General features: G+C 45.1%; 1 protein-coding gene across 3 annotated transcripts in view; it reads right to left on the reverse strand.

Moving 5' to 3' along the window:
• The window catches only part of robo1 (roundabout, axon guidance receptor, homolog 1 (Drosophila)), a 364449-nt gene that overhangs the window by 92228 nt on the left and 246322 nt on the right, over positions 1–25899 (reverse strand). For all 3 annotated transcript variants that reach the window (XM_060833868.1, XM_060833867.1, XM_060833869.1), the window contains 3 exons: positions 13598–13609; positions 5066–5190; positions 3987–4158 (listed from right to left, as the gene is read on the reverse strand). In XM_060833868.1, coding sequence (XP_060689851.1) covers positions 3987–4158; positions 5066–5190; positions 13598–13609 — 309 coding nt within the window. The remainder of the gene's footprint in view (positions 1–3986; positions 4159–5065; positions 5191–13597; positions 13610–25899) is intronic.

A 25899-nucleotide genomic window follows, 5' to 3' on the forward strand; every position in this document is an offset into this window, starting at 1 on the left:
CAGCTATAGAATCCATCTCCCAGGCCCGCTGTCAAGGAAAGGCTGCCAGCATTCTCACAGATCCATCCCATCAGGGACCCGGGTTCAATTTCAGACTCAGAGTTTGCACATTCTCCCCGTGTCTGCATGGGTTTCCTCTGGGTGCTCTGGTCTCCTCCCACAGGATAGGGTGGATTGGCCACGGGAAATGCAGGGTTACAGGGATAGGGTCGGGAGGGTGGTGTTAAGATACTCTTCAGAGGCTCAGCGTGGATTCAATGGGCTGAATGGCCGGATTCCACAATGTAGGGATTCTGTGATTCTTATAGAGGAGCATTGCCTTTAGGCACGGTGAGGCCGAGATCAGAATACCGAGGCCTACAGGTATTACGGGTCTGTAGAGGAAGAGAGCCTAAAGGAACAACAATCCTACATGGAGCAGACAGAATGAGTGAGGCCTTCATCACAGCTGTGCACTGAATAAGGAAAAAAGAATATTGCAGGTTAAATCAACTCAGCAACAATCATTTACACTTGATGAACAAATGTTCCTGAAATAGAGGAAACATAAGGATGACCACTGTGTTGTCCTGCAATGGTACTCTGTTCCCTGGACAAAGTGAGGACTGCAGATGCTGGAGATCAGAGCTGAAAATGTGTTGCTGGAAAAGCGCATTTCCCACGGCTCAACCTCCTAATCTACACATCCAAGGAGCAGGAGAGTCGACGTTTCGGGCATGAGCCCTTCTTCAGGAAACTTCGACTACTCTGTTCCCTGCTTTCTTTCCTGGAATTTAAGTTTATGCCTCATTATTCCCCTATCGGAGAGCTGGATTATAGCCTGTTGTGAGATACTCATCAACTCTTCCCCTGAGCTCCCTTCAGAGACCTCTCTCTGCTTTCACCTCTGGATGCCTGACTGGAACGGCCACAAAGGAGGCAAGCGTTTACCCACCAACCCCCAAGCCCCATGCAAGATGTACACCAGAAACAGAATGGGTGGCTTGTCCAGTGCCTTCTCATCCACACCTCTTTAATTGTCCCCTTTAATAAAGGCAACAGCTAGCCAGCCTATCTTCAGGCTTATTGAGGACCTTAATGCCTGATTAAGTGGCACTAAAGGGTCTCATCCCACCTCCAATATCATAGTTGGCCAGGGTTCTGTGTTCACTTTTTCATTCAGACTGATGATAGAGCAGGAAAGAAACAGGATCTGGGGTCTCATAGAATCCCTGCAGTGTGCAAACAGGCCCTTCGGCCCAACAAGTCCACACCAACCCTCCGAAGAGTAAACCACCCAGACCCATCCCCCTACCCTATATTTCGCCCTGACTAATGTACCTAACCTACACATCCTTGAATACTACAGGCAATTTAGCATGGCCAATTCACCTAACCTTCACTTCTTTGGACTGTGGAAAGAAAGTGAGGTCTGCAGATCCTGGAGATCAGAGCTGAAAATGTGGGAAACTCACGCAGACACCAGGGGAATGTGAAAACTCCACGCAGAGAGTCACCCAAGGCTGGAATCAAACCCAGGTCCTTGGCGCTGTGAGGCAGCAGTACTGACCACTGAGCCACTGTGCAAGCCCAGTGTTGCCTCCTTCGATGGATACGCTGTACCTGAGGATCTGCTCATCCTCAGCTCCACTTTCCTACCTTTTCCCCATAACCCTTGACTCCCTTCCTGATTAAAACTTTGTTGACCCCAGCATAGAATATACTTAATGACCCAGCATTGACAGCTCTCTGTGGTGACGAATTCCATGGATTCATCACCCTCCTTTTCCGAGATTATGTCCACACACAAACATAACAAGCAGATTATCTCAATCACTTTTCCTAACAATATTGGTTGAGGGATGAATGTTGGTCCAGGATAACTCTGAGATGGTGGTGCAGCCTCTTCACCTGACCAGGCAGAGCGGCCAATGCTTCAGTTTATGTTCTCTACTGAGCATAACAGTAGCCCTTCACTACAGGATTCTCTTTACTCCCTCGTGGGATGTGAGCGTCGCTGGCTAGGTTAGTAGTTACTGTCTGTTACTAGTTGCCCCTTGGAAAGATGTGGATGTCCTGCTATCTTGAACCACTGCAGTCCATGTGGTGTAGGGTGGCTCAGGTCTCTGGTGTGGGATTCAAATCCAAAATCATCTCGGTCAGAGATGCCGAGTTATAGACGAATTGTGAAGGTCAACAGGCAGGTCAGAAGGGAACTGAGAGCAGGCACAAACAGCTGCCTAAAGCCTAGAATTGTTCTTAATCCATTCCTGGCATGTGGGTCCCACTGGCTGAGCCAGCACTTATTGCCCATCCCTAAATGCCGTGAGGACTGATAAGAGTCATCCACATTGCTATGGGTCTGGAGTCACATGTAGACCAGATCAGGTAAGGATGGCAGTTTCCTTCCCTCAAGAATATTAGTGAACCAGATGGGTTTTTCCTGAAAACAGTTACATGGTGACCAGTACTCCCCAGATTTTGAGGAAGGGTCACCGGACCCAAAACATTAACTCTGCTTTCTCTTCACGGAGAGTGCCAGACCCGCTGAGCTTTTCCACCAACTTCTGGTTTTGTTTCTGCTTCACAGCATCTGCAGTTTTTCAGTTTTTAATTCCCCCGATTTTTAATGTATTCAGATTTTACAATCTGCCTGACGGGATTTCAACCCACAGCCCCAGAATGTTTGCTTAGTATTCTGGATCACTCATGATAATACCACTAGGCATTGTCCGCCCCAGTTAACAGCACAAACGAATAGCATAAAGCTGTGGATGTAGGTTTGCTCACTGAGCTGGAAGGTTCATTTCCAGACGTTTCGTCACCCGACTAGGTACCATCTTCAATGGGCCTCCAGGCGATTCACTGCTGATGATTCCTGCTTTCTATTTACATGTTTGGGTTTTTTTGGGTTGGTGATGTCATTTCCTGTTCTCTTTCTCAGGGGATGGTAGGTGGGGGTCTAACTCGATGTGTTTGTTGATAGAGTTTCGATTGGAATGCTATGCTTCTAGGAGTTCTCGTGCATGTCTCTGTTTGGCTTATCCTAGAATGGATATGATGAACACCAACTAGCCACAAAATGACATGACCCTCTCTTACTAGTATCCTCACATACAGATAAGGATGGACACCACTTCGACTGGGACAACACATCCATCCTAGGACAAGCCAAACAAAGACATGCATGAGAACTCCTAGAATCAAGGCATTCCAACCGAAACTCTATCAACAAACACATCAAGTTAGACCCCATCTACCACCCCGTGAGAAAAAGAACAGGAAATAACTTCACTGCAGGAAATGACATCACCAACCCAAGGAAATCCAAACATATAAGTAGAAAGCAGGAATCATCAGCAGTGCTTTGCCGGGAGGCCCACTGAAGATGTTACCTGGCAGGGTGACGAAACGTCTGGAAATGAACCTTCCAGCTCAGCGAGCAAACCTACATCCAAAACCTCAACCTGAGCTACAAATCTTCTCAAAACTCACTAAGCATAAAACTGGGCAATGCTAGTATTTATGCCATGACCCTCCATCCTATTTTCCTGCCTCTCACCCAATCAACAACCCTTTCCAGTTCCAAATATTTCACAGTACAGTCGAACCCCAGTATCCGCGGATTCGGTGTGCGTGGTTCCAGTTATCCGTGGTTTACTGCAGCCCGAAAATATTACATGGAATATTCCAGAAATAATTCCAGGTGGCTGATGGGGGAGTAGGTTTCCCATTTAAATGATAGAGTTCGCTACTACCCGCGGTTTCAGGCATCCGCGGTGGGTTTTGGAATGTTTCACCCGGGGATAATGGGGGATGCCTGTATTAAGAGATACAAAGGAAATGGATTGAGAATACAGAGCTGTTCGAAAGATGTTACGGGGCAAGTGTCTGGATGCTCTGTCAGCATGGTCACTGCCTGCCCTATGATCCCAGGAATGTGGTGTCTTCCGTGAGAGCCTCATGGAGTGGACTGGCTCCCCGTGGTTAAACTGCTGCCAGCTTACCGTCCGTCACCTCCAGGAAGACTTTGATGATGACACTCCCGGCTACATTAAGTGCCTGGCAGCTGTAGTAACCAACATCGGACCTCTGAACGTTGGTGATGGTGAGGTCTCCGACCTGCGACACCGAGAATCTGCTGGAAGGCTCCGGAGGCTGGTAGGAGAACAGCAGATTCTGAAACGAGAAAGAAAGGAGGAAAGTTACACCAGGGTGAGAGTTAGCAAGAGTGTCTCGCCAACAAGCTCATCAAGACAGAATGTATTTAACCCCTGCAACTCTGATGGGAATTTCCCACGCTGTGAGGTGAAGAACAATGTCTTCACTCAGAGAGTTGTGAACCTGTGGAACTCTCTCCCACAGGAAGCTGTCGGAGCCAGTTCACTAGATATAGTCAAGGGGGAACTGGATGTGGCCCTTGTGGTTAAAGAGACCAATAGGTATGGGGTGAGGGTGGAAACAGGATTGCCTGATCAGCCATGATCATACTGAATGGTGGTGGCAGGATCAAAGGGCCGAATGGCCTCCTCCTGCTCCTGTTCTCTATGTTTCTATAATTCCTAATGATCTGATTCTGACAAAGGCAAAGACCTTCCATGTGGCTATTTGATGGAGACTCTTGTTGAAATATATATCCAGACAGTAAACTTGAAAAAACATCCAGAACTACACACCAGATGTAGTGCTGTTTACATGAGGTACACGCATGTGCACATTTACACACCAGACCCGTGGACACAGATATCCACACATGCAGTACAAAGACGTACACATTTCCCTCAGATACGGGCGGGAAGGTTTATTCACTGCAGATTTTAAACACAAGGTGCTTTCCCGACGATGGGAGCTTTCTCCCCCCCCACCCCAAGCACAAATCAGGCAGAGATGGGGGGATGGGCAGCAGGAAAAGGGGTCCGTGTCACCCCCTCTCTCCTGCCCCTTCCTCCCAATCTGCCTGCTTCCTCCAAACTGTGCCTCCCTCCCAGATAAACATGACATATCACCGGACAGTGTCCACCCTCCCAAAGCTGCTGTGGGGTGCTCCCAATGTAGTGCCCCCCTCTCCCCAGTGCCCCGCACTCACCTGGCTTCCCTCCCTCTGCCAGAAAATGGCAGGCTGGGGGCTTCCAGTTGCCTCGCAGGTGAACGTGACCGTCCTCCCCACGGCCGCCATCTGGTCCCGCGGTTTCACCACAAACTGCGGAGGAGCTGGTGACGGCAAAAAGGGGGAGAAAGAGATTACCACAGGGACCATCGTAAGGTGCAACGTAGAATCGCAGACCATTACAGCACACAGCGCCCATCGCTCCATCAGTATCTGGGCCATTTCTACAGCAGAACTGCACAGAAGGAGGCCATTTGGCCCACTGTGACGGTGCCAGCTCTTGGGAAAGAGCTATACAATTAATCCCAGTTCCACTCCCCTACCCCATGCCTCGGAATCTAACTCTCTTCAAATATTTATCCAATTCCCTTTTAAAGCTCAGAATTAAATCAGGTTTCGTAACAAATTCCAGATCATAACAAGGTGCTATGTTAAATAAGCATTGTCCCCCAGTGATTGGGACAATTGCTGGGATTTGAATTGTTGAAATGGTTATGCAAGTTTGTTTTCATGTGACGATGTGCTGTAACGTCCAGCTAAGATCATCGTAGCTCACCTTCAATGTACTTTCACTTAGTTCCAACGTTTAAATATCTAATTTCATTTTTAAAAATGAGTTAATTCACCAAAAGATGCCTCCAGCATCATTCTCCTCCCTCACTAACCCCACCTGTAATCATTAAGAATTCAATCAAGAGAGAGTGGGGAAGGTATAAAGACAGTAGAGACCCTGTAGAACTCTGGGTCCTGACGTTGTGAGTGTGACAGGTTATTAACTGAGGCCAGGAAGAGGGAAGATCCCATTACATCCCCGTCACTAGTTCTGTCTCAGCTGGAGAATTGGGTCATGCTCTGGCAATATTATTTAAATGCAGAAAGACAGCAGAGAGCTACAGAATTGAGCAATGGGAGTCTTTGTGAATCACAGAAAAAAAGCTAGCATTGAAGTTCAATGTGTAATAGGGAAGGGAAATGGAATGTTAGCCTTTATTTCAAAGGGGATGCTGTATAAAAGAAGGGAGGTTTTGCTAAAACTATCTACATGGTATTAGTCAGACCACAGCCGGAACACTCTGAATAATTTTGGGTCCCTTAGCTCAGGAACTATATCCCGGCGTTGGAGACAGTCCAGTGAAGCTTCACCAGGCTAATACCAGGGATAAAGGGACTGTCTAATGAGGAGAGATTGAGTAGATTGGGCCTGTATTGATTGGAGTCTAGGACCGGGGGCATAATCTCAGAATGAGGGTTACAGATTTAAGGCAGGAATGAGGAAGGATTTCTTTTCAGAGGGGAGTGAATCTGTGGGATTCTTTACCACAAAGCTTTTCACTGTGCCTCGGCACATGTGACAGTAAATTCAATCTATTAAATTCACTGGGAGTTCTCAAGGCTGGGTCATTAAGTATAATAAAGGCAGAGATTAAACAGTTGTGGTTCTGTTCGCCAAGCTGGGAGTTTTTGTTGCAAATGTTTCGTCCCCTTTCTAGGTGACACCCTCAGTGCTTGGGAGCCTCCTGTGAAGCGCTTCTGTGCTGATTCCTCCGGCATTTATAGTGGTTTGAATCTGCCGCTTCCGGTTGTCAGTTGCTGTCCGCTGCAGTGGCCGGTATATAGGGTCTAGGTTGATGTGTCTGTTGATAGAATTTGTGGATGAGTGCCATGCCTCTAGGAATTCCCTGGCTGTTCTCTGTTTGGCCTGCCCTATAATAGTGGTGTTGTCCCAATCGAATTCATGTTGCTGGTCATCTGAGTGTGTGGCTACTAAGGATAGCTGGTCGTGTCGTTTCGTGGCTAGTTGGTGTTCATGGATGCGGGTTGTTAGCTGTCTTCCTGTTTGTCCTGTGTAGTGTTTTGTGCAGTCCTTGCATGGGATTTTTTTGCATGAGCAAAACCAACGTAGTGTACAAAATCCCATGCAAGGACTGCACAAAACACTACACAGGACAAACAGGAAGACAGCTAACAACCCGCATCCATGAACACCAACTAGCCACGAAACGACACGACCAGCTATCCTTAGTAGCCACACACGCAGATGACAAACAACACAAATTCGATTGGGACAACACCACTATTATAGGACAAACCAAACAGAGAACAGCCAGGGAATTCCTAGAGGCATGGCACTCATCCACAAATTCTATCAACAGACACATCGACCTAGACCCTATATACCGGCCACTGCAGTGGACAGCAACTGACAACCGGAAGCGGCAGATTCAAACCACTATAAATGCCGGAGGAATCAGCACAGAAGCACTTCACAGGAGGCTCCCAAACACTGAGGGTGTCACCTAGAAAGGGGACGAAACGTTTGCAACAAAATCTTCCAGCTCGGCGAACAGAACCACAACAACGAGCACCCGAGCTACAAACCTTCTCACAAACTTTGAAGAGATTAAACAGGTTTTTAATCAGGAAAGCAATCAAAGGGAAAAGGCAGGAGTGTGAGGTTGAGGACTATCAGATCTCACTGAATGGCAGAACAGACTAGATGGGCTGAGTGGTCTATTACTAGCTATATATCTGAAGTGGTCACTGCATTTCAGGAAGCACCTGGTGAATTTGGGAAGGTGCAGAAACAATTCATAAGAATGGATCTCGGTCTGAGGGCGTTCAGTTGTGTGGATAGACTGCGAATGGGAGAACTGAGGGTCTTCTCCGCCGAGCTGAGAAAGAGGTGAAATTTGATCAAATCATTTAAAAGCACATAGAGTTCAATGAGGGTCAACCTGGAGAAGCTGTTTCTGATAGTTGCAGGTTCAGTAACAAAGGGGCAGAAATCGAAGAAAGCAAAAGTTTTTTCAATGCATGTCCAAGGTCTGGAAGTTCCTGGACCCAGATTCAATACGAGTCTTCAAAGTAGAATGAAATAAAAACCTAGACGAGAAAAAAACTGCAGGGATATGTGGAATTAGCAGTGGTACTGAGTATACTGCTCCCAGGAAGAGAGGGCAGAGGCTTGAAAGGTCAACTGGCCTCCTGCTGCATCCTGTACTTCACACACACACACACACACACACACACACACACACACACACATATACACACACACACACACACATATACACACACACACACACACATACACAGAGACACACACAGATACATACACATACACACAGATACACACACATCCACACACAGACACACACACACAGACACGCATACATACACAGAGACACAAACAAACAGACACACACACAAACACACAGATACACACACAGACACACACATTCACAGAGACACACATACACAGACACACACACACAAACACAGAGACACACACAGACACACATACACAGAGACACACACACTGCGACACACAAACAGAGGCACACACATACAGACAGACACACACACATACACACACACAGACACACAGAGACATACACACACACAGACACACAGAGACACACACACAGATACACACAGTGACATACACACACACAGACACAGAGACATACACACAGACACACACACTTACAAACACACACAGACACAATAGACACACATACACAGAGACATACACAGAGACACGCAGAGACATACACATACACACAGACACACACACAGACATACACACACAGAGACATACACGCAGACACACACAGACACACAGAGACATACACACACAGACACACAGAGACATACACGTACACAGACAAACAGAGACATACACAAACAGACACACACAGACACACATACAATGAGACATACACAGAGACACACAGAGACATACACACAGGTACACACGTGCATCACACATACACACAGACAGAGACATACACACAGACCCACACAGACACACAGAGACACACACGATACACAGAGACAGACCCACTGATACACAGAACACACACACACATGCATGCATACAGACATACACACACAGGCATACACACATGCACACGCACACAGACACACACATGCATACAGACACACACACAGGCATACACACATGCACACAGACACAGGCACGCATGAACGCACGCGTGTGCGCACACACAGAGTTACACAGAGGCACACACACACATGCACACGCACACACATGCAGACACAGACATGAAGACACATTACACAGGCACACACGCGTGCACACATACATGCACAGACACACAGGCATGCGCACATGCACACACACAGGCACGCGTGCATACACACACACACACAGACACATGAATACAAGCAAACACATGTGCACAAACACAAAAGTGAACACACACACAAAGACATGCACACATGCACACACAAACTCATGTACAAATGCACATTGGCATATGCTGACACACGTGGAGATGGATGCTGAAACATGCAAGTATGTAGTAGACACACACACACACACACAGACACACACATACACATACATAGAGACACACAGAGACATACACACACACAGACACACATACACAAAGACACACATAGAGAGACACATACAGATACACAGAGACACATACACACACGATACACAGAGACACACACACAGGCACAGAAACACACACACACAGACTCACACACACATGCATACAGACATACACACAGGCAAGCACACATGCACACACACACACATCTACACACAGACATACGTGCACACACATGCACACAGACATGCACACACACACGGACACACACACATACACACAGACAGACACACATGCAGACACATTCACACAGGCCCACACGCATACACAGAGACACACACACAGACACACAGACAGATACACAGAGACACACATACAGATACACAGAGACACACACAGATACACAGAGGCACACACGCGATACACAGAGACACACACACAGACCAACAGAGACACACACATGGACACATAGATACACAGAGACACACACACAGACATACACACACACAGCCATACACACATGTACACACACACACCCACACACAGACATACGTGCACACTCATGCATATGCACACAGACACGCATGCATGCACGCATGAACGCATGCGCGAGCACACACTGATGCACAGATACACACACGCATACAGATATACACACATGCACATACACACCTGCACACAGACATACATGCACACACATGCACACAGACATGCACACACACAGACACACACACATGCACACAGACACACACAGACACAGACATGCAGACACCGACACACATACGCATATAGACAAACACACACACAGGCATACGAACATGCACACTCACACCCGCACATAGACATACACACACACACGTACATGCATGCAGACATGCACAGACATAGACACGCATGAATGCATGTGCGAGCACACACGGATGCACAAACACACACACACAGACACACACATACAGACATACACACAGGCATACACACATGCACACACACACACACAGACATATGTGCACACACATGCACACAGACATGCACACACATAGACACACACATGCACACTGACACACACACAGACACATACGCACACACAGACATACACACACGCATACAGACATACACACATGCGCGCACAAGTAAACGCACGTGTTCAAACACACAAGTGAACATACACAAAGACAAGCACACATACACACACAAACTCATGTACAAACGCACATTGGCATATGCCGACCCATGTGGAGATGGATGCTGAAAAATGCAAGTGTGCACTCGACACACATGGACATAAATCCATGTACTAACACACAGTGACAGTCCTGGAGGGAATACACTGTCTGTAAAGCACATCCTCTGAATGTTCATTGAATGGGTTGCCAGACCGACAGAAAGCAGGTGACAGTAAGAATGCTCTGTAACTGAGCAGCACAATCAAAGTGGTTTTCTACAACTGCTACCCATAGAGGATTCAGACAGAAGGGAGGAGACCATTATCCCTGTGCTAGCTCTTTGAAAGAGATACCCAATTCATCCCCTTTTTATTCCCCCCTCTCAATAGTGCTATAAATTTTGTCTTATGATGCATCTATCCAAGATTCCCCTTCCAAAGAAATTCCATTAAGTCCACTTTCACTGTTCATTCAGGCAGCATGGTCTTGCATTTTGGAAAGTCAAAACAGCGTGAGAATTTCATGGTGAATGGCAGGGCCTGAAGGAGTTTAAATGAACATAGAGAGCTCTGGGGTGCACAGTTCTCTGGAAGTGGAGTCCCTGGTAGACAGGGCAGTGAAGAAGGCTTTTGGCACACTGGCCTTCATCAGTCAGGGCAGTGAGTATAGAAGTTGGGAAGTGATGTTGCAGTTGTACAGGATGTTGGTGAAGCAACATTTGTGTTCAGTTTTGGTCACTTTGTTATAGAAAGGGTGTTATTAAGATGGAAAGAGTGTAGAGGAAATTTACAAGGATGTTGGCTGGACTCAATGGTCTGAGTTATAGGGAGAGGTCAGACAAGCTGGGACTTCTTTCTTTGGAGAGTCGGAGACTGTAGGGGGGACCTAATAGAGATGTATAAGATCATGAGAGGCATGGGTGGGGTGAGTACACTCAGTCTTTTTCCCAGGGTTGGGGAATCAAGGACCAGAGGGCATCAGTTTATGGTTAGAGGGGAAAGAATACAGGGAAAACTGAGGGTCAACGTTTTTACATAGAGGGTGGTACGCATATGGAATGAGCTTCCAGAGGAAGTGGTTGAGGCATTTGGACAAATACATCGGCAGGAACGGTCTAGAAGGATATGGACCAAGTGCAGGGAAATGATGTTAGTGTGGATGGATATTTTGGTCAGCATGGACCAGTTTGGGTCGAAGAATCTGTCTTTGTGCTGTTGGACTCTATAACTCTATGACAGGGGCTGTTTTCCCTGGAGTGTCTCATAGAGGTTTATAAAATCATGAGGGGCGTGGATAGCCTAGGTCTTTTCCCCAGGTTAGGGGAGTCCAAAACTAGAAGGCACAGATTTAAGGTGAGAGGGGAAAGATTTAGAAGGGACCTTAGGGGCAACTTTTTAATGTAGAGGGTGGTGTATGTATGGAATGAGGTGCCAGAGGAGGTGGTGGAGGCTGGTACAATAACAACATTTGAAAGGCATCTGGATGGGTACGTGAATAGGAAGGGTTTGGAGGGATATGGGCCAAGTGCTGGCAAATGGGACTAGATCAGTTCAGCTTATCTGGTCGGCATGAATGAGTTGGACCAAGGCTCTGTTTCCATGCTGTACAGCTCTGCGACTCTATGACTCTATAAGGAATGTGTGATGTGAATATAGGGGAACTGGTGGTTGCATTGTATTTAGGTTTCCAGAAGCATTTGATAAAAGGCCACACCAAAAGTTATTGATGAAAGTAAAGGCTTGTGGTTTGGAGGAGTAACATATTGGCATGTTCGAAAATTGACTGGCTAACAAGAACAGAGATTGGCATAAATGGGTCATTTTTGACCTGGCAAGATGTAACTATGGAATTTACAGAGGTCCAGACTTGGGCCTCAGCTCTTAACAATTTATATAAAAGACTTGGATGTCGGGATCGAAGATAAGGTTACTAAATTTGCTGATGACACAAAGATAGTCAGAAAATAAGTTGTGAAAAGGACATTGGGAAGCTGTAAAGGGATATAGGTAGATTACGTGAGTGAGCAAACATCTGACAAATGGAGTATTATACAGGAAACGTTTGATCGGAAGAATGAAGTATGTTGTTGAAATGGTGAGAGGTTGCATAGCTCTGAGATGTAGTGTGAGCTGAATGTCCTAGTGCATGAATCACACATGTTTAGTCTGTAGGTACATGAAATAACAAGGAAAAGGAGTAAAATGTCATCATTTGTCAGGAGGGGAATTGGCTGCACAAGTAGGGATGTTATGCTTCAGTTGTCCAGGGTATTGGAGAGAACACCTCTGGGGACCCTGCTGTAATACTGAGGGAAATGCTGTGTTCCGCATTAGACTTTAATCTAAAACTATCTCTGGTGTTTGCAACAGATCCCACTGGCAATGTTTCAAAGAAGACAGAAAGATTCTCCCCTTGTGCCCAGAACAATATTTATCTCTCGATTATCATCACTGAAAATAGATCATATGCTCACTTATCTCGTTGCTGTTAATTGATGACCACATTTCTTAAAGTAGTGACCACACTTCAATAACATTTTATTGGCTGTACAACATTATCGTAGATGCCAGATAAATGTAAGATTTTTGATTTCTCTTCCCTGTTAAGGATCTAGCATCAACCTTACTCAAGTTCCTTTCACGTAAATTGAGTAATCCCCTACCCTGTGTCCATTCAGAACTACAAAGTCTTCAATTACCCAAATCTGTGTTGAAACCTGTGGAGAAATGTGTTATTTTTTGCAACGACTTAAGGCATATTTTTACCTTCTTGCTCTGAACATCATTACTCATACTTCCTTCTCAGTTTTTACAAAAAAAACTTCCTGTTGCTTCCCGCTGTTGCCAGGGACAACAGAACCATGTCAGTGGATTGGTTGATTGGTTGGTTGATGAAGGATGGAAGGTTGGGATGAGTGTGAGACTGTGACTGGGATTCCCCATCAACATGAAGTGCAGAGAATGGTAGATGAGATTTCAACTTACCGACTGACCCAACTAGAACAAAACAGAACAGGTCAAAAATGAATAAACGAAACAATAGGGTGATACACAACAATATCAACAATAAGAAGACAGCTTGTGCCAGTTCATGTACCCTTTATACACAATGCAAAGTTTACATTCTCAATTATCCATCTCACAGTTTCCTCTGTAGTGATAAGGGTGAGAGTTGCCTTTTGACGCAACTCAGAATCTTTGTGGGGCCACTTAAGAATCACTGACTTCTGAAAGATGGTCATCTTGGACTCAAGTCATTAACTCTATTTCCCTCTCTCAGATGCTGGCGGGCCTGCTGAGTTTCTCCAGCGACTTTGTTTTTTCTGTAAATGAGGATGGGTGAGGTTGATGTGGGATTGGAATCATATCGGGGCTGGAAATGGGTCAGGATGGCAGATTTCCTTCCCTCATTTAGGGACATGAATGAAACCGTGGAAAATGTTCTCTTCAGCAACCATCTGGTCGCTTTGTGGTCACTTTCATTGATTTAAATTAAGAATGTGAAGTTCTTAGATGTGGGATTTGACCCCACATTATCAAGCTTTATTCCTGATAAAGGGCTTTTGCCCGAAATGGCGATTTCGCTGCTCCTTGGATGCTGCCTGAACTGCTGTGCTCTTCCAGCACCACTAATCCAGAACATGGTTTCCAGCATCTGCAGTCATTGTTTTTACCCTCATTATCTCATGCAATGCTACTATGTTCCTTAGTCTAAGTAAATTCACACCTAGACCTGGGTTCAAGCCCCATGCTCAATAGGTGCATCATAATATTTCTGTACAAGTTTAGATAATGCCTGAGTGGAGCCGAGAGTTTAGAGATCTACATTTTATTATGAACTCCTCATTTTAGGGAAGATATATTCACTCCAGAGAGAGTGCGGCATACATGCGTCAAAAGAACACATTTTTAATTTCCTTGAATGAAAAGGGTCAAGGGTGAACAAAACCAGAAATTTTTGGAAAAGCTCAGCAGATCTGGCACCATCTGTGGAGAGAAATCAGAGTTAACATTTCAGGTGGAGCACCCCTTCCTCAGAATGTTAACTCTGATTTCTCTCCACAGATGCTGCCAGACCTGCTGAGCTTTTCCAGCAATTTCTATCCTTGTTTATGATTTACAGCATCTGCATTTCTTTTGCTTTTTTTTAATCGAGCGTTAAGGGTGACCTGACTTTAATGTTTAAGCTGAAGAAAGGGTGTGACAGAGTCGGGACCAGAGTTCATTCCCAATGAGGCAAGGAACAAGGTAGCATGGTTGTAAAGTTTGGTGGTTCAAAGGAGATGTTAGGAAGAACTTCTTCACACAAAGGATTGTGGAAATCTAGAACTTTCTCCCCTCCTCCGCCACTCCACCAAGAAAAATCCATTGAGTCTGGGGTCCAATTGAAATAATCCCAAACTAAGACTGACAGGTCTTTATTGGGTGAGAGTATGAAGAGTTACTGGATGGAGATAAGATATGGGTCAGCCGTGATTAAGAGGCAGCACAGACTCAAGGGGCTGAATGGCCTCCTCCTATTTCCATGTTCCTCTGGAATCAGGTGCCCTACTTGCCCTCAACCTCCAATAGCCAATAGGAAAGAAGATCAGGTTGCACAGCCTGGTCCTAATCTGTGATCCAGGTGAGAATCTTCCTTCGAGGGATGAGAGATGTAAGGAGGAGAGAGGGTGAGGGAATTGGGGGTAGAGGCAGTGAGGAGGGGTGTGGTGTGAGCGTGGGAAGAGGAAGAGGCAACATAAAACACAGCTGGGACTTGCAGTCCTTGCTGACCAGCTTTGTTAGGAGAAAGTGAGGACTGCAGATGCTGGGGATCAGAGTCAAGCGTGTGGTGCTGGAAAAGCGCAGCAGGTCAGGCAGCATCCGAGGAGCAGGAGAATCGATGTTTCAGGCATAAGCCCTTCATCAGGAATGACGAGCTTAGCTGCTTGATTTATTTCACAAAGTGAAAGTGCTGGCGTTGGACTGGGGGTTGGGGGGGTTGGTGGGGTTGGGGGGCAGTGGGACACAAAGTCAGAAGTCACACAACACCATGTTATAGTCCAACTGGTTTATTTGAAATTGTAGAAATACAGAAGCTAGAAGCAGGAGAAAGCCATTCGGCTCTTCGAGCCTGCTCCCCCACTCATCATGACCATGGCTGATTGTCCAACTCAATACCTCACCCTGCTTTCTCCCCATAACCTTTGATCCCATTCGCCCCAAGTGCTGTATCTAGCCACCTATTGAATACATTCAATGTTTTGGTATCAAATACCACCTATGGTATTGAATTCTACAGGCTCACCACTCTCTGGGTGAAGAAATGTCTCCTCATCTCTGTCCTAAATGGTCCATCCCGAATCCTCAGACTGTGACACACCCACCATCAGGAACATCCTCCCTGCATCTACCTTGTCTAGTCCTGTTAGAATGTTATAGGTCTCTATGAGAGCCGCCCCTCACTCATTTGAACTCGAGTGAAAACAGTCCTAACTTAGTCAACCTCTCCTCACACATCAGTGTGCTCCGAAAGCTTGTGATTTTAAACAAACCTGTTGGACTATAACGTGGCGCTGTGTGACTTCTGATTTATTTTCTTTCCTTTGCTCTGTTCCAAGTGGCCAGTTGCTTGTGATTTAGTTTCAGGTGGAGTTTGGAGGTTACTGGCTGGTCTCGAGCTTACCTCAGTACAGTGAGCCAAAAAGCACCTTGAAACGACCGCACACACGGCTGGATGGTATGGCCGTTACAGAGCTGAGCTTGTTAAGAGCTTAGAGGCACGAGTGCTTTCACAGGCTCGAGATTGGTCACGTATAATTAGGCAAACAAGAAGAGGCACAAGCACATCAAACAAGAAAATCAAAAGGGTAACTTGAATGGATGTGAGACAGAGGTGCCTTTTCTTTCACTGACCATGCACTGTTTGTAGCACTTAAAATAACCAGCCTGCAGTCTCTTTTCGATCAGTGTCTCTTCATGCCTGTCATGACTTGCCCTGCAAAGCTACAGTTCATACAAGCATCTCTTTTCCTCTTAGCTTGCAGCTATCTGATAAACATGCAACTCATTGTTTGGTTTCAAATGTATTATCGCTGCAGAATAGCTATAAATTAGTTGTATTCACCACACCTAACAATTGCCTGCTTGATGGATTGACAAGTGTTTCTGTTTCTGTGGCTGGCTGTTACAGCATGTTGTGCCAGTGTCGTTGGGTGCTGGGATATCTGCGTTGCATGTGTCCCTGTGTGTATTTGCTCCTAGGCAGTCCCCAGGTGACAAACAGGTTCCATTAATGAGTATGTTGATTTGAACGCAAATCTGGTCACAATACAATGTATAACATCCATTTGTAAGTCCAACTGAATGTTGTATCAGATTCCTAACATTAATAATAAAAAGGGATTTTGGTTGTAAGAATGAGCATTTCTAAGTCAGGCATTCATAAATTAGAAGCTCATAAACCTGGGATAACCTGTATTCTGCATCAGTGAGTCCTGTTCTCTTTTTGTGTGCTTTACATTTGTATGGACGGTTTGTGCTGGCTGTGCATTTACAAGCATGTTTGGTGTTAGAATACATGTTCGATCTTTATAAGGAGGGGTGTGGGCTTGTGTGGGTTTTAGGTACATGTATGTTTTGCATTTGCCGGTTGGGTATACTGTCTGTTTGTGTGTGTGCTTTTCTCTCCTCCCTCGGTGGAACTGCAGTCTCAAGGATGTCCAGCTCCGAAAACTCAACGGAAACTGTTCACCTCAGTGTGTGTTGTAGGGGAAGGAGCCATCCTGGCCTCACAGATTTTTGGGTTTTAGTTCTGTGCACTGAAAGCAATGATATCAGAGGTGCCTCCCATTGTCCACGTGTAGCAGCATGTTAACATGGAGCTTTGACAGCACTTTTTCAGGGGGTGTGACACAAAGTCTCAAAACTAGGAGGTCTCCCTTTTTGGAAGCTAGGAATTAGTTGATCTCTCAATGTAACTGTAGGGAGTTCCACCCACCACAACCGAGAGCCTTGAGGCCAGCAACAGTAGTCCCAGCAGCTGCGATCAGGAACTCTCGTGCCTATAAATACCCAGATAATTGAGCTTTTCATCTCTAGGACAATGAATTAATTTTTAAGAAATGGTTGATGGGGAAAGCAAAGACACCTCATGCATTAAGAAAGGAACATCATCGTCATCTACCACAATGATCATCACAATGTATAGACATGGTTAACTAAATGCTGAAAAATGTGTTGCTGGAAAAGCGCAGCAGTTCAGGCAGCATCCAAGGAGCAGGAGAATCAACGTTTCAGGCATAAGCCCTTCTTCATTCCTGAAGAAGGGCTTGTGCCCAAAACGTCGGTTCTCCTGTTCCTTGAATGCTGCCTGACCTCTTGCGCTTTTCCAGCAACACATTTTCAGCTCTGATCTCCAGCATCTGCAGTCCTCACTTTCTCCTGGTTAACTAAATGTAGGCAAACTGAGAGTGACTCTGGCTGTGACTCAAAAGAGGTTAAAATGGGACAAGCAGCCATCATTAGACAGATTTCAGAAGAAAATAACATTCAGGGATGTTATATGTTAGTAGTTTGAGTTACAGTGAGTGTTTCGGGGAAACCAAATGGTGTCCAAGTCTCTCCACTACTAAGGGGTTTCTACACCTCATATCTGAGCTAGTTGGAGATACACTGAGAGAGACTGATCACTCTAATTAATCAAACTCTCCACTACTGCTGAGAAGGGAGATGTGTTGTCGTGATGTCTTTATCAGAACCAATGCAACAATGCCAGTCTCAAAAGATCATAACTGTTTATACTACAGGAGAAAGGATGCTGATTGGTTGGCAGTTGACTCTGATGTGTCAAGTGTTACCATGGCAAAAGTAACTAAAGACTTGAAGGTTTGAGTAAAGCTTTGTAGCTCCAATGCTGGTTGCCACAGTTATGGGTATGTTGGCCGAGCTGGGAAGTTGATTTGCAGACGTTTTCTCCCCTGTTTAGGTGACATTGTCAGTACTTTGGAGCCTCCTGTGAAGTGCCGCTGTACTATGTCTTGTGGAATTTATTTGGTTCTGTTCATCTGCTTCTGGTTGCCGGTTCTGGTAGTTTGTTGCAATGGCTGGTATAATGGGTCTAGGTTTGTGTGATTGTTGATGGAGTCTGTGGGTGAGTGCCATGCTGCTGGGAATTCTCTGGCTGTCCTCTGTTTAGCTTGTCCTATGATCATTGTGTTGACCCAGTCAAATTTGTAATACTTGCTGTCTGTGTGTATGGTTCCTACGGACAGGTGGTTGTGGCGTTTAGTGGCTAGTTGGTGTTTGTGGATGCTCATTGCTAGTTGCCTGCCTGTTTGACTGATATCGTGTCTCTTGCGGTCTTTGCATGGAATCTTGTAAATTACATTAGTCTTGCACATGATGGGTATAGGGTCTTTTGTCCTGGTGAGTTGGTACCTGAGCGCGGCTGTCGGTTTATGGGCTGACATGAATCTGAGTGGTCAGAGAGGTCTGGCTGTTAGTTCTGAGACAAGGACCACAAATTTGACTAGGACAATACCATGATCATAGGACAAGTTAAACAGAGGACAGCCAGAGAACTCTGAGAAGCATGATACTCACCCACGGACTCCATCAACAAACACATTTACCTGGATCCACACTACCAATCACTGCAACTAAACAATTGGAACCAGCAACCGGAGGCAGCAGGAATGGGACCAAGTAAATCCCTGAAGACACAGGACAGCAGCGCATCACAGGAGGCTAAACAGCACTGAGGATGTCACCCAGACAAGGGACAAAACATCTGCAAATTAACTTCCCAGCTCAACAAATATATCCACAACTACGGTAACTAAAGACCCCTCATACTTCCTGATAAATAAAAAGAAAGCCCAGAGCACAGACCTGCTTTGTTTGCAGAGAACAATCCCTTTGTATGAATAGCTGCCATTTCTGTCAAGTGTAAATGAGTCATTTCACAATGCGCCATATGACTCAACTGGTAATTTAAAATTAATCCAGTGCTAACATTGACTTCAAAACCCACTACAGCTGTGGGCAAAATTTAAATTCAATTAAAAAACCTGGAATTGAAGATCTCAGTGAAGACAAAAAACTATCATCAATTGTCATAAAATCCCATCTGGATCATCACTGTCCTTCAGGGAAGGAAACTGCCATCCTTACCTGGTCTGGCCTACATGTGACTCCAGACCCACAGCAATGGGGTTGACTCTTTATTGGCCTCTGAACTGATCTTAGCAAGACCCTCAGTTTCAGGGTGATGAACAATGGGTGACAGTTGCTGGGCTTGCCAGTCTCACCCACATCCCATGGTGATGTGTAGAAGGTTTTTATTATTGAGTAACCCTGGGGTTTAAGTCCCATCTGCTTCGGAGGTCAATAATAGCATCTCTAATCAGGGTAATTAAAAATATCGATCATTGAGTGAAGTCCTCACACCCCAGTCCCTTTTCATTTGCTAGGAGCATTAAACTCTCCTGTCTCCAGTAACCACCAACCTGCCTGGCTGATTCTGTTAGAATGTCCAAGCATTTCTTCCTTTGCTGGGATTGGCAGCTGGCTGGAAAAGAGAGCTGAAGGTGAATTTAAAATGAGATCCAATGCTCAAACTGGATTGTAAGTGCAGGCATCTGGATGACAAGCACAGTAATATAATCATGGCGTTCCCCCCCTCCCCCTCCCCCCCACCACCACCCCTCTCTAGACTGTTTCTGGTGACACCTGTGACCTCTAAGTCAAGGCACATTTGTTCTCAGTGAGGCAACACACAGTCTGCAAGACCATGAATTAATGCCCTCAGCCAGAGTACTGAAGGTAAATTGCAAATGTTTCCAAGTCAGTTCCCACAAATGGAATGAATTGTTTATGTATCTGTGCCTCAATCCTATCAGGTTGGATCTCAGACCTTGTATATTCTCAAGGGTCAAACTTATCAGTCAGCAAAACTTTGTTATGTCTCATTTCCTTTGAGAGGAATAAAGGAAGCTGCAAATAAACACACAAATAAATCTCTCAAACAGCAAGGAAATGGTACATTTCGACATAACGTTACAACTTTGCGTTCACATGGTGAGAAAGATAGGCCTTGAAGCCTAAGATCAAATGTTTAATGCTCAGGGTTTAGGGTGTAGTCTGAGGCCTGCTTTAAGAATAACCAGTTGCTGAGTTGGAATCAGAGCACCCTTACAGAACCATAGTATCCCTACAGTGTGGAAGCAGGCCATTCAGCCCATTGAGTCAACATTGACTCTCTGAAGACCATCCCACTCAGCTACCCTATCCTGCATTTCCCATCACTAATCCACACATACCTGGACACTACAAATAATTTAGCATGGCCAATCCACCTGACCTGCACATCTTCTGAGTATGGGAGGAAACCAGACCACCCAGAGGAAACCCATGCGGACACGGGAAAACGTGCAAACTCCACACAGACAATCACCTGAGGTTGGGATTGAACCCGGGTCCCTAGCTCTGTGAGGCAGCAGTGCTAACCACTGAGCCACCATGCCCCATGATGCTTCCTCCGAATACTTCTCCACCTTTCTCTCTTTCCACTTTAAGGCACTTTATCTGAACACATGCAGCGTTCACAACAAAAAGGTGATTTCAATAAAAACGAGGTAGGTGATTTGGTGGCACTAACTCAAATAGAAGGGAATATTTTAACTGCCATTATACAGATGTTCAGGAGGGACAGGCAAAAAGGAAAATGAGGCAGAATTCTGCTGATAATATTACCATCAGATTCAGGAGCAGAATTAGGCTATTCGGCCCATCAAGAGAGCTCCACCATTCAATCATGGTTGACATGTTTCTTAACCCCATTCTCCTGCCTTGTCTCTGTAATACTTTATCCCCTTGCTGATCAAGAACCTATCAATCTCTGCCTTATTTACACTCAATAACTTGGCCTCCAAAGGCCTCTGCAGCATTGAGTTCCACAATTAACAGCCTTCTACCTGAAGAGATTCCTCCTCATCTCAGTTCTAAAGGGTCATCCCTTCACTGAGGCTGTGCCCGTCAGGTCCTAGTCCCTCTGACTAGCAGAAACACCATCGCCACATCCGCTCTATCCAGGTCTCTCAGGATTCTGTAAGTTTCAATGAGTTAATAAAGGGTGGAATCACTGTATTAGTGAGAGGCGATATTCAGCTTGGAAGAAATGGATGAAGACTCTGTCAAGAAACAGCAACGGACAGAAAACACTGTTAGGAGTGGTTTATGAGCCACCAAACAGTAGTGAGTGTGCTGTAAACCAAGAAATTAAAGGTGCATGTAGCAAGGGGAAAGCAACAATTAGGGGAGATTTCAATCTACATATAGACTGAATAAATCAAATGAGAACCAATACCATGGAGGAAAGATTCCTGGAATGTGTTAAGGAACCATGTTGAGGAACCATGTCGGGTACAAACTATTTTAGATCAAGTACAGTGCAATGAGAAAGGTCTAAAACAATTTTGTAAAAGAACATTTTGGATTAGCTATCACAGTGTCATGGTATTATCCACTAAAGTTTGATAAAGATGTAATTCAGCCGTAAACTAGGGTTTCACAGCAAACAAGATAAATTAATAATGATATGTGGAGGGAGCTGGCTAACATGGATTGTAAAGATACATTCACATTTTGACAATGGATAGGCAATGAGTCATATTTGAAGAATTAATGCTTGCTTCTCGAAAACAAACCATACATTCATTTAAGGTGATTATCCAACATGTAAAAGCAAAAGAACGTTGGCTAACAAGAGGAAGGCAGTTTCTAAAGTTGCTAAAAATGCTGTAAACCTAAGAACTGGGAGAATTTTAGTGTTTTGTGAAGGAGGTCTAAGAAATTAATGAAGGAAGAGTAAATAGAATATGAAAGTAAAACAGCAAGAAACAATAAAAACAGATTGTAAAAGCTGCTACAGCTTTGTTAAAAGGAAAAGATCAGCAAAGACAGTGTGGCTGCACTATCAGTGGGGACAGGGGAATTTATAACAGGAAATAGAGAAATAAGTACCCAATAGGTATCCTTATATATGCCTGGTCTTCAAATGAAATAATTGTGATCCACAGATCTAGTGAGAATGTGGGGCTATAAGGCCATGAGACATAGGAGCAGAAATTAGGCCATTCAGCCCATCGAGTCTGCTCTGCCATTCAATCATGGCTGATAGGTTTCTCATCCGCATTCTCCCACTTTAGGTTAGATTAGATTCCCTACAGTGTGGAAACAGACCCTTTGCCCCAACCAGTCCACACCGACCCTCCGAAGAGTAACCCACCCAGACCCATTTCCCTCCAACTAATGCACCTGACACTATGGGGCAATTTAGCATGGCCAATTCACCTGACGTGCACATCTTCGGACTGTGGGAGGAAACCGGAGCACCCGGAGGAAACCCACACAGACATGGGGAGAACGTGCAAACTCCACAAAGACAGTCACCCGAGGCTGGAATCAAACCTGGGACCTTGGTGCTGCGAGACAGCAGTGCTAACCACTGAACCACCGTATGACCCATAACCTTTGATCCCCTTGCTACTCAAGAACCTATCTATCTCAATTTTAAATATACTCAATTACCTGGTCTCCACAGCCTTCTGTGGCAGTGAATTCCACAGATTCACCACTCTCTGGCTGAAGAGAATGTTAGAACCTGCTAGAAATTAGTAAAAAGGTGATATTGGAGAAATTAATGGGAATTTCTTTTTTATTTATTCATGGGTGACACTGACTGGGCCAGCATTTATTGCATTAACCCAGCTACCTTTGAGAAGGTGGCTGTGAGCTGTCCTCTAAACCATTGAAGCCTTTGGAGTCTAAGGAGCTCACAATGCTGTTAGGGAAGGGATTCATTAACCTGCTTCGATTGGCATCAGGGATCCAGGCTAATGTGAGAACATGCTACTGATGTAGGTGATCAGCTGTGATCGAGACTGGCAGAAGAGGCTGGAGGGGCCTCCTTCAGCTCTGTTTCCTTTAAGCTGTAGTGAGATTTGATCTTCAGGCCCACTATTAGTGGTGAGATCTTGGGAAAATGTTCATATTACAGAGGGGGAGCTTCTGGATGTCTTGAAATGCAAAGAAGTGGATAAATCCCCAGGACCTGTTTAAGTGTACCCAAGAACTCTGTGGGGAGCTAGAGAAGTCATTGCTGGGCCTCTTGCTCAGATACTTGTATCATCAATAGTGAGGTACCAGAGGTTTGCTAACGTGGTGCCACTATTTAAGAAAGGTGGTAAAGACAAGCCAGCGAATGATAGACCAGTGAGCCTGACATCGGTAGTGGGCAAATTGTTGGAGGGAATCCTGAGGGACAGGATGTACATGTATTTGGAAAAGCAAGGACTGATTAGAGATACTCAGCATGGCTTTGTGTGTGAGAAATCATGTATCACGATCTTGACTGAGTTTTCTGAAGGAGTATATTCCCGGAAATACATCCAGGGAAGTTATTTGGGTGGAACTGAGAAATAAGAAAGGGATGATTACCTGATTGGGATTGTATTATAGACCCCCCAATAGTCAGAGGGAAATTGAGAAACAAACTTGTAAGGAGATCTCAGCTATCTGTAAGAATAATAGGGTGGTTATGGTAGGGGATTTTAACTTTCCAAACATCGACTGGGACTGCTACAGTGTTAAAGGTTTAGATGGAGAGGAATTTCTTAAGTGCGTACAAGGCAATTTTCTGATTCAGTATGTGGATGTACCTACTAGAGAAGGTGCAAAACTTGACCTACTCTTGGGAAATAAGGCAGGGCAGGTGACTGAGGTGTCAGTGGGGGAGCACTTTGGGGCCAGCGAACATAATTTTATTCATTTTAAAATAGTGATAGAAAAGGATAGACCAGATCTAAAAGTTGAAGTTCTAAATTGGAGAAAGGCCAATTTTGACGGTTTTAGGCAAGAACTTTCAAAAGCTGATTGGAGGCAGATGTTCGCAGGTAAAGGGACAGCTGGAAAATGGGAAGCCTTCAGAAATGAGATAACAAGGATCCAGAGAAAGTACATTCCTGTCAGGGTGAAAGGAAAGGCTGGTAGGTATAGGGAATGCTGGATGACTAAAGAAATTGAGGATTTGGTTAAGAAAAAGAAGGAAGCATATGTCACGCATAGACAGGATAGATCGAGTGAATCCTTAGAAGAGATTAAAGGAAGTAGGAGTATACTTAAGAGGGAAATCAGGAGGGCAAAACGAGGACATGAGATAGCTTTGGCAAATAGAATTAAGGAGAATCCAAAGGGGTTTTACAAATATATTAAGGACAAAAGGGTTACTAGGGAGAGAATAGGGCCCCTCATAGATCAGCAAGGTGGCCTTTGTGTGGAGCCACAGAAAATGGGGGCGATACTAAATAAATATTTTGCATCAGTATTTACCGTGGAAAAGGATATGGAAAATATAGACTATAGGAAAAAAAAAGGTGACATCTTGCAAAATGTCCAGATTACAGAGGAGGAAGTGCTGGATGTCTTGAAATGGTTAAAGGTGGATAAATCCCCAGGACCTGATCAGGTGTACCTGAGAACTCTGTGGGAAGCTAGAGAAGTGATTGCTGGGCCTCTTGCTGAGATATTTGTATCATCGATAGTCACAGGTGAGGTGCTGGAAGACTGGAGGTTGGCAAATGTGGTGCCACTGTTTAGGAAGGTGGTAAGGACAAGCCAGGGAACTATAGACCAGTGGGCCTGACCTCAGTGGTGGGCAAGTTGTTGGAGGGAATCCTGAGGGACTGGATGTGCATATACTTGGAAAGGCAAGGACTGATTTGGGATAGTCAACATGGCTTTGTGCGTGGGAAATCATGTCTCACAAACTTTATTGAGTTTTTTGATGAATTAACAAAGAAGATTGATTTGGGCAGAGCAGTAGATGTGATCTATATGGACTTCAGTAAGGCGTTCGACAAGGTTCCCCATGGGAGACTGATTAGCAAGGTTAGACCTCATGGACTACAGGGAGAACTAGCCATTTAGATACAGAACTGGCTCAAAGATAGAAGACAGAGGGTGATGGTGGAGGATTGGTTTTCAGTCTGAAGGTCTGTGACCAATGGACTGCCACAAGGATTGGTGCTGGGTCCTCTACTTTTTGTCATTTACATAAATTATTTGGATGAGAGCTTAAGAGGTACAGTTAGTAAGTTTGCAGATGACACCAAAACCGGAGGTGTAGTGGACAGTGAAGAGGGTTACCTCCGATTACAACAGGATCTGGACCAGATGGGCCAAATCTTTCTGCAGCCTCTCCACCTCCTCAGAACTACCTGCCTGTCCACCTAACTTGGTATCATCGG

This window comes from Hemiscyllium ocellatum, chromosome 12 (genome assembly GCF_020745735.1).
Source record: "Hemiscyllium ocellatum isolate sHemOce1 chromosome 12, sHemOce1.pat.X.cur, whole genome shotgun sequence".
NCBI classification, from domain to species: domain Eukaryota; kingdom Metazoa; phylum Chordata; class Chondrichthyes; order Orectolobiformes; family Hemiscylliidae; genus Hemiscyllium; species Hemiscyllium ocellatum.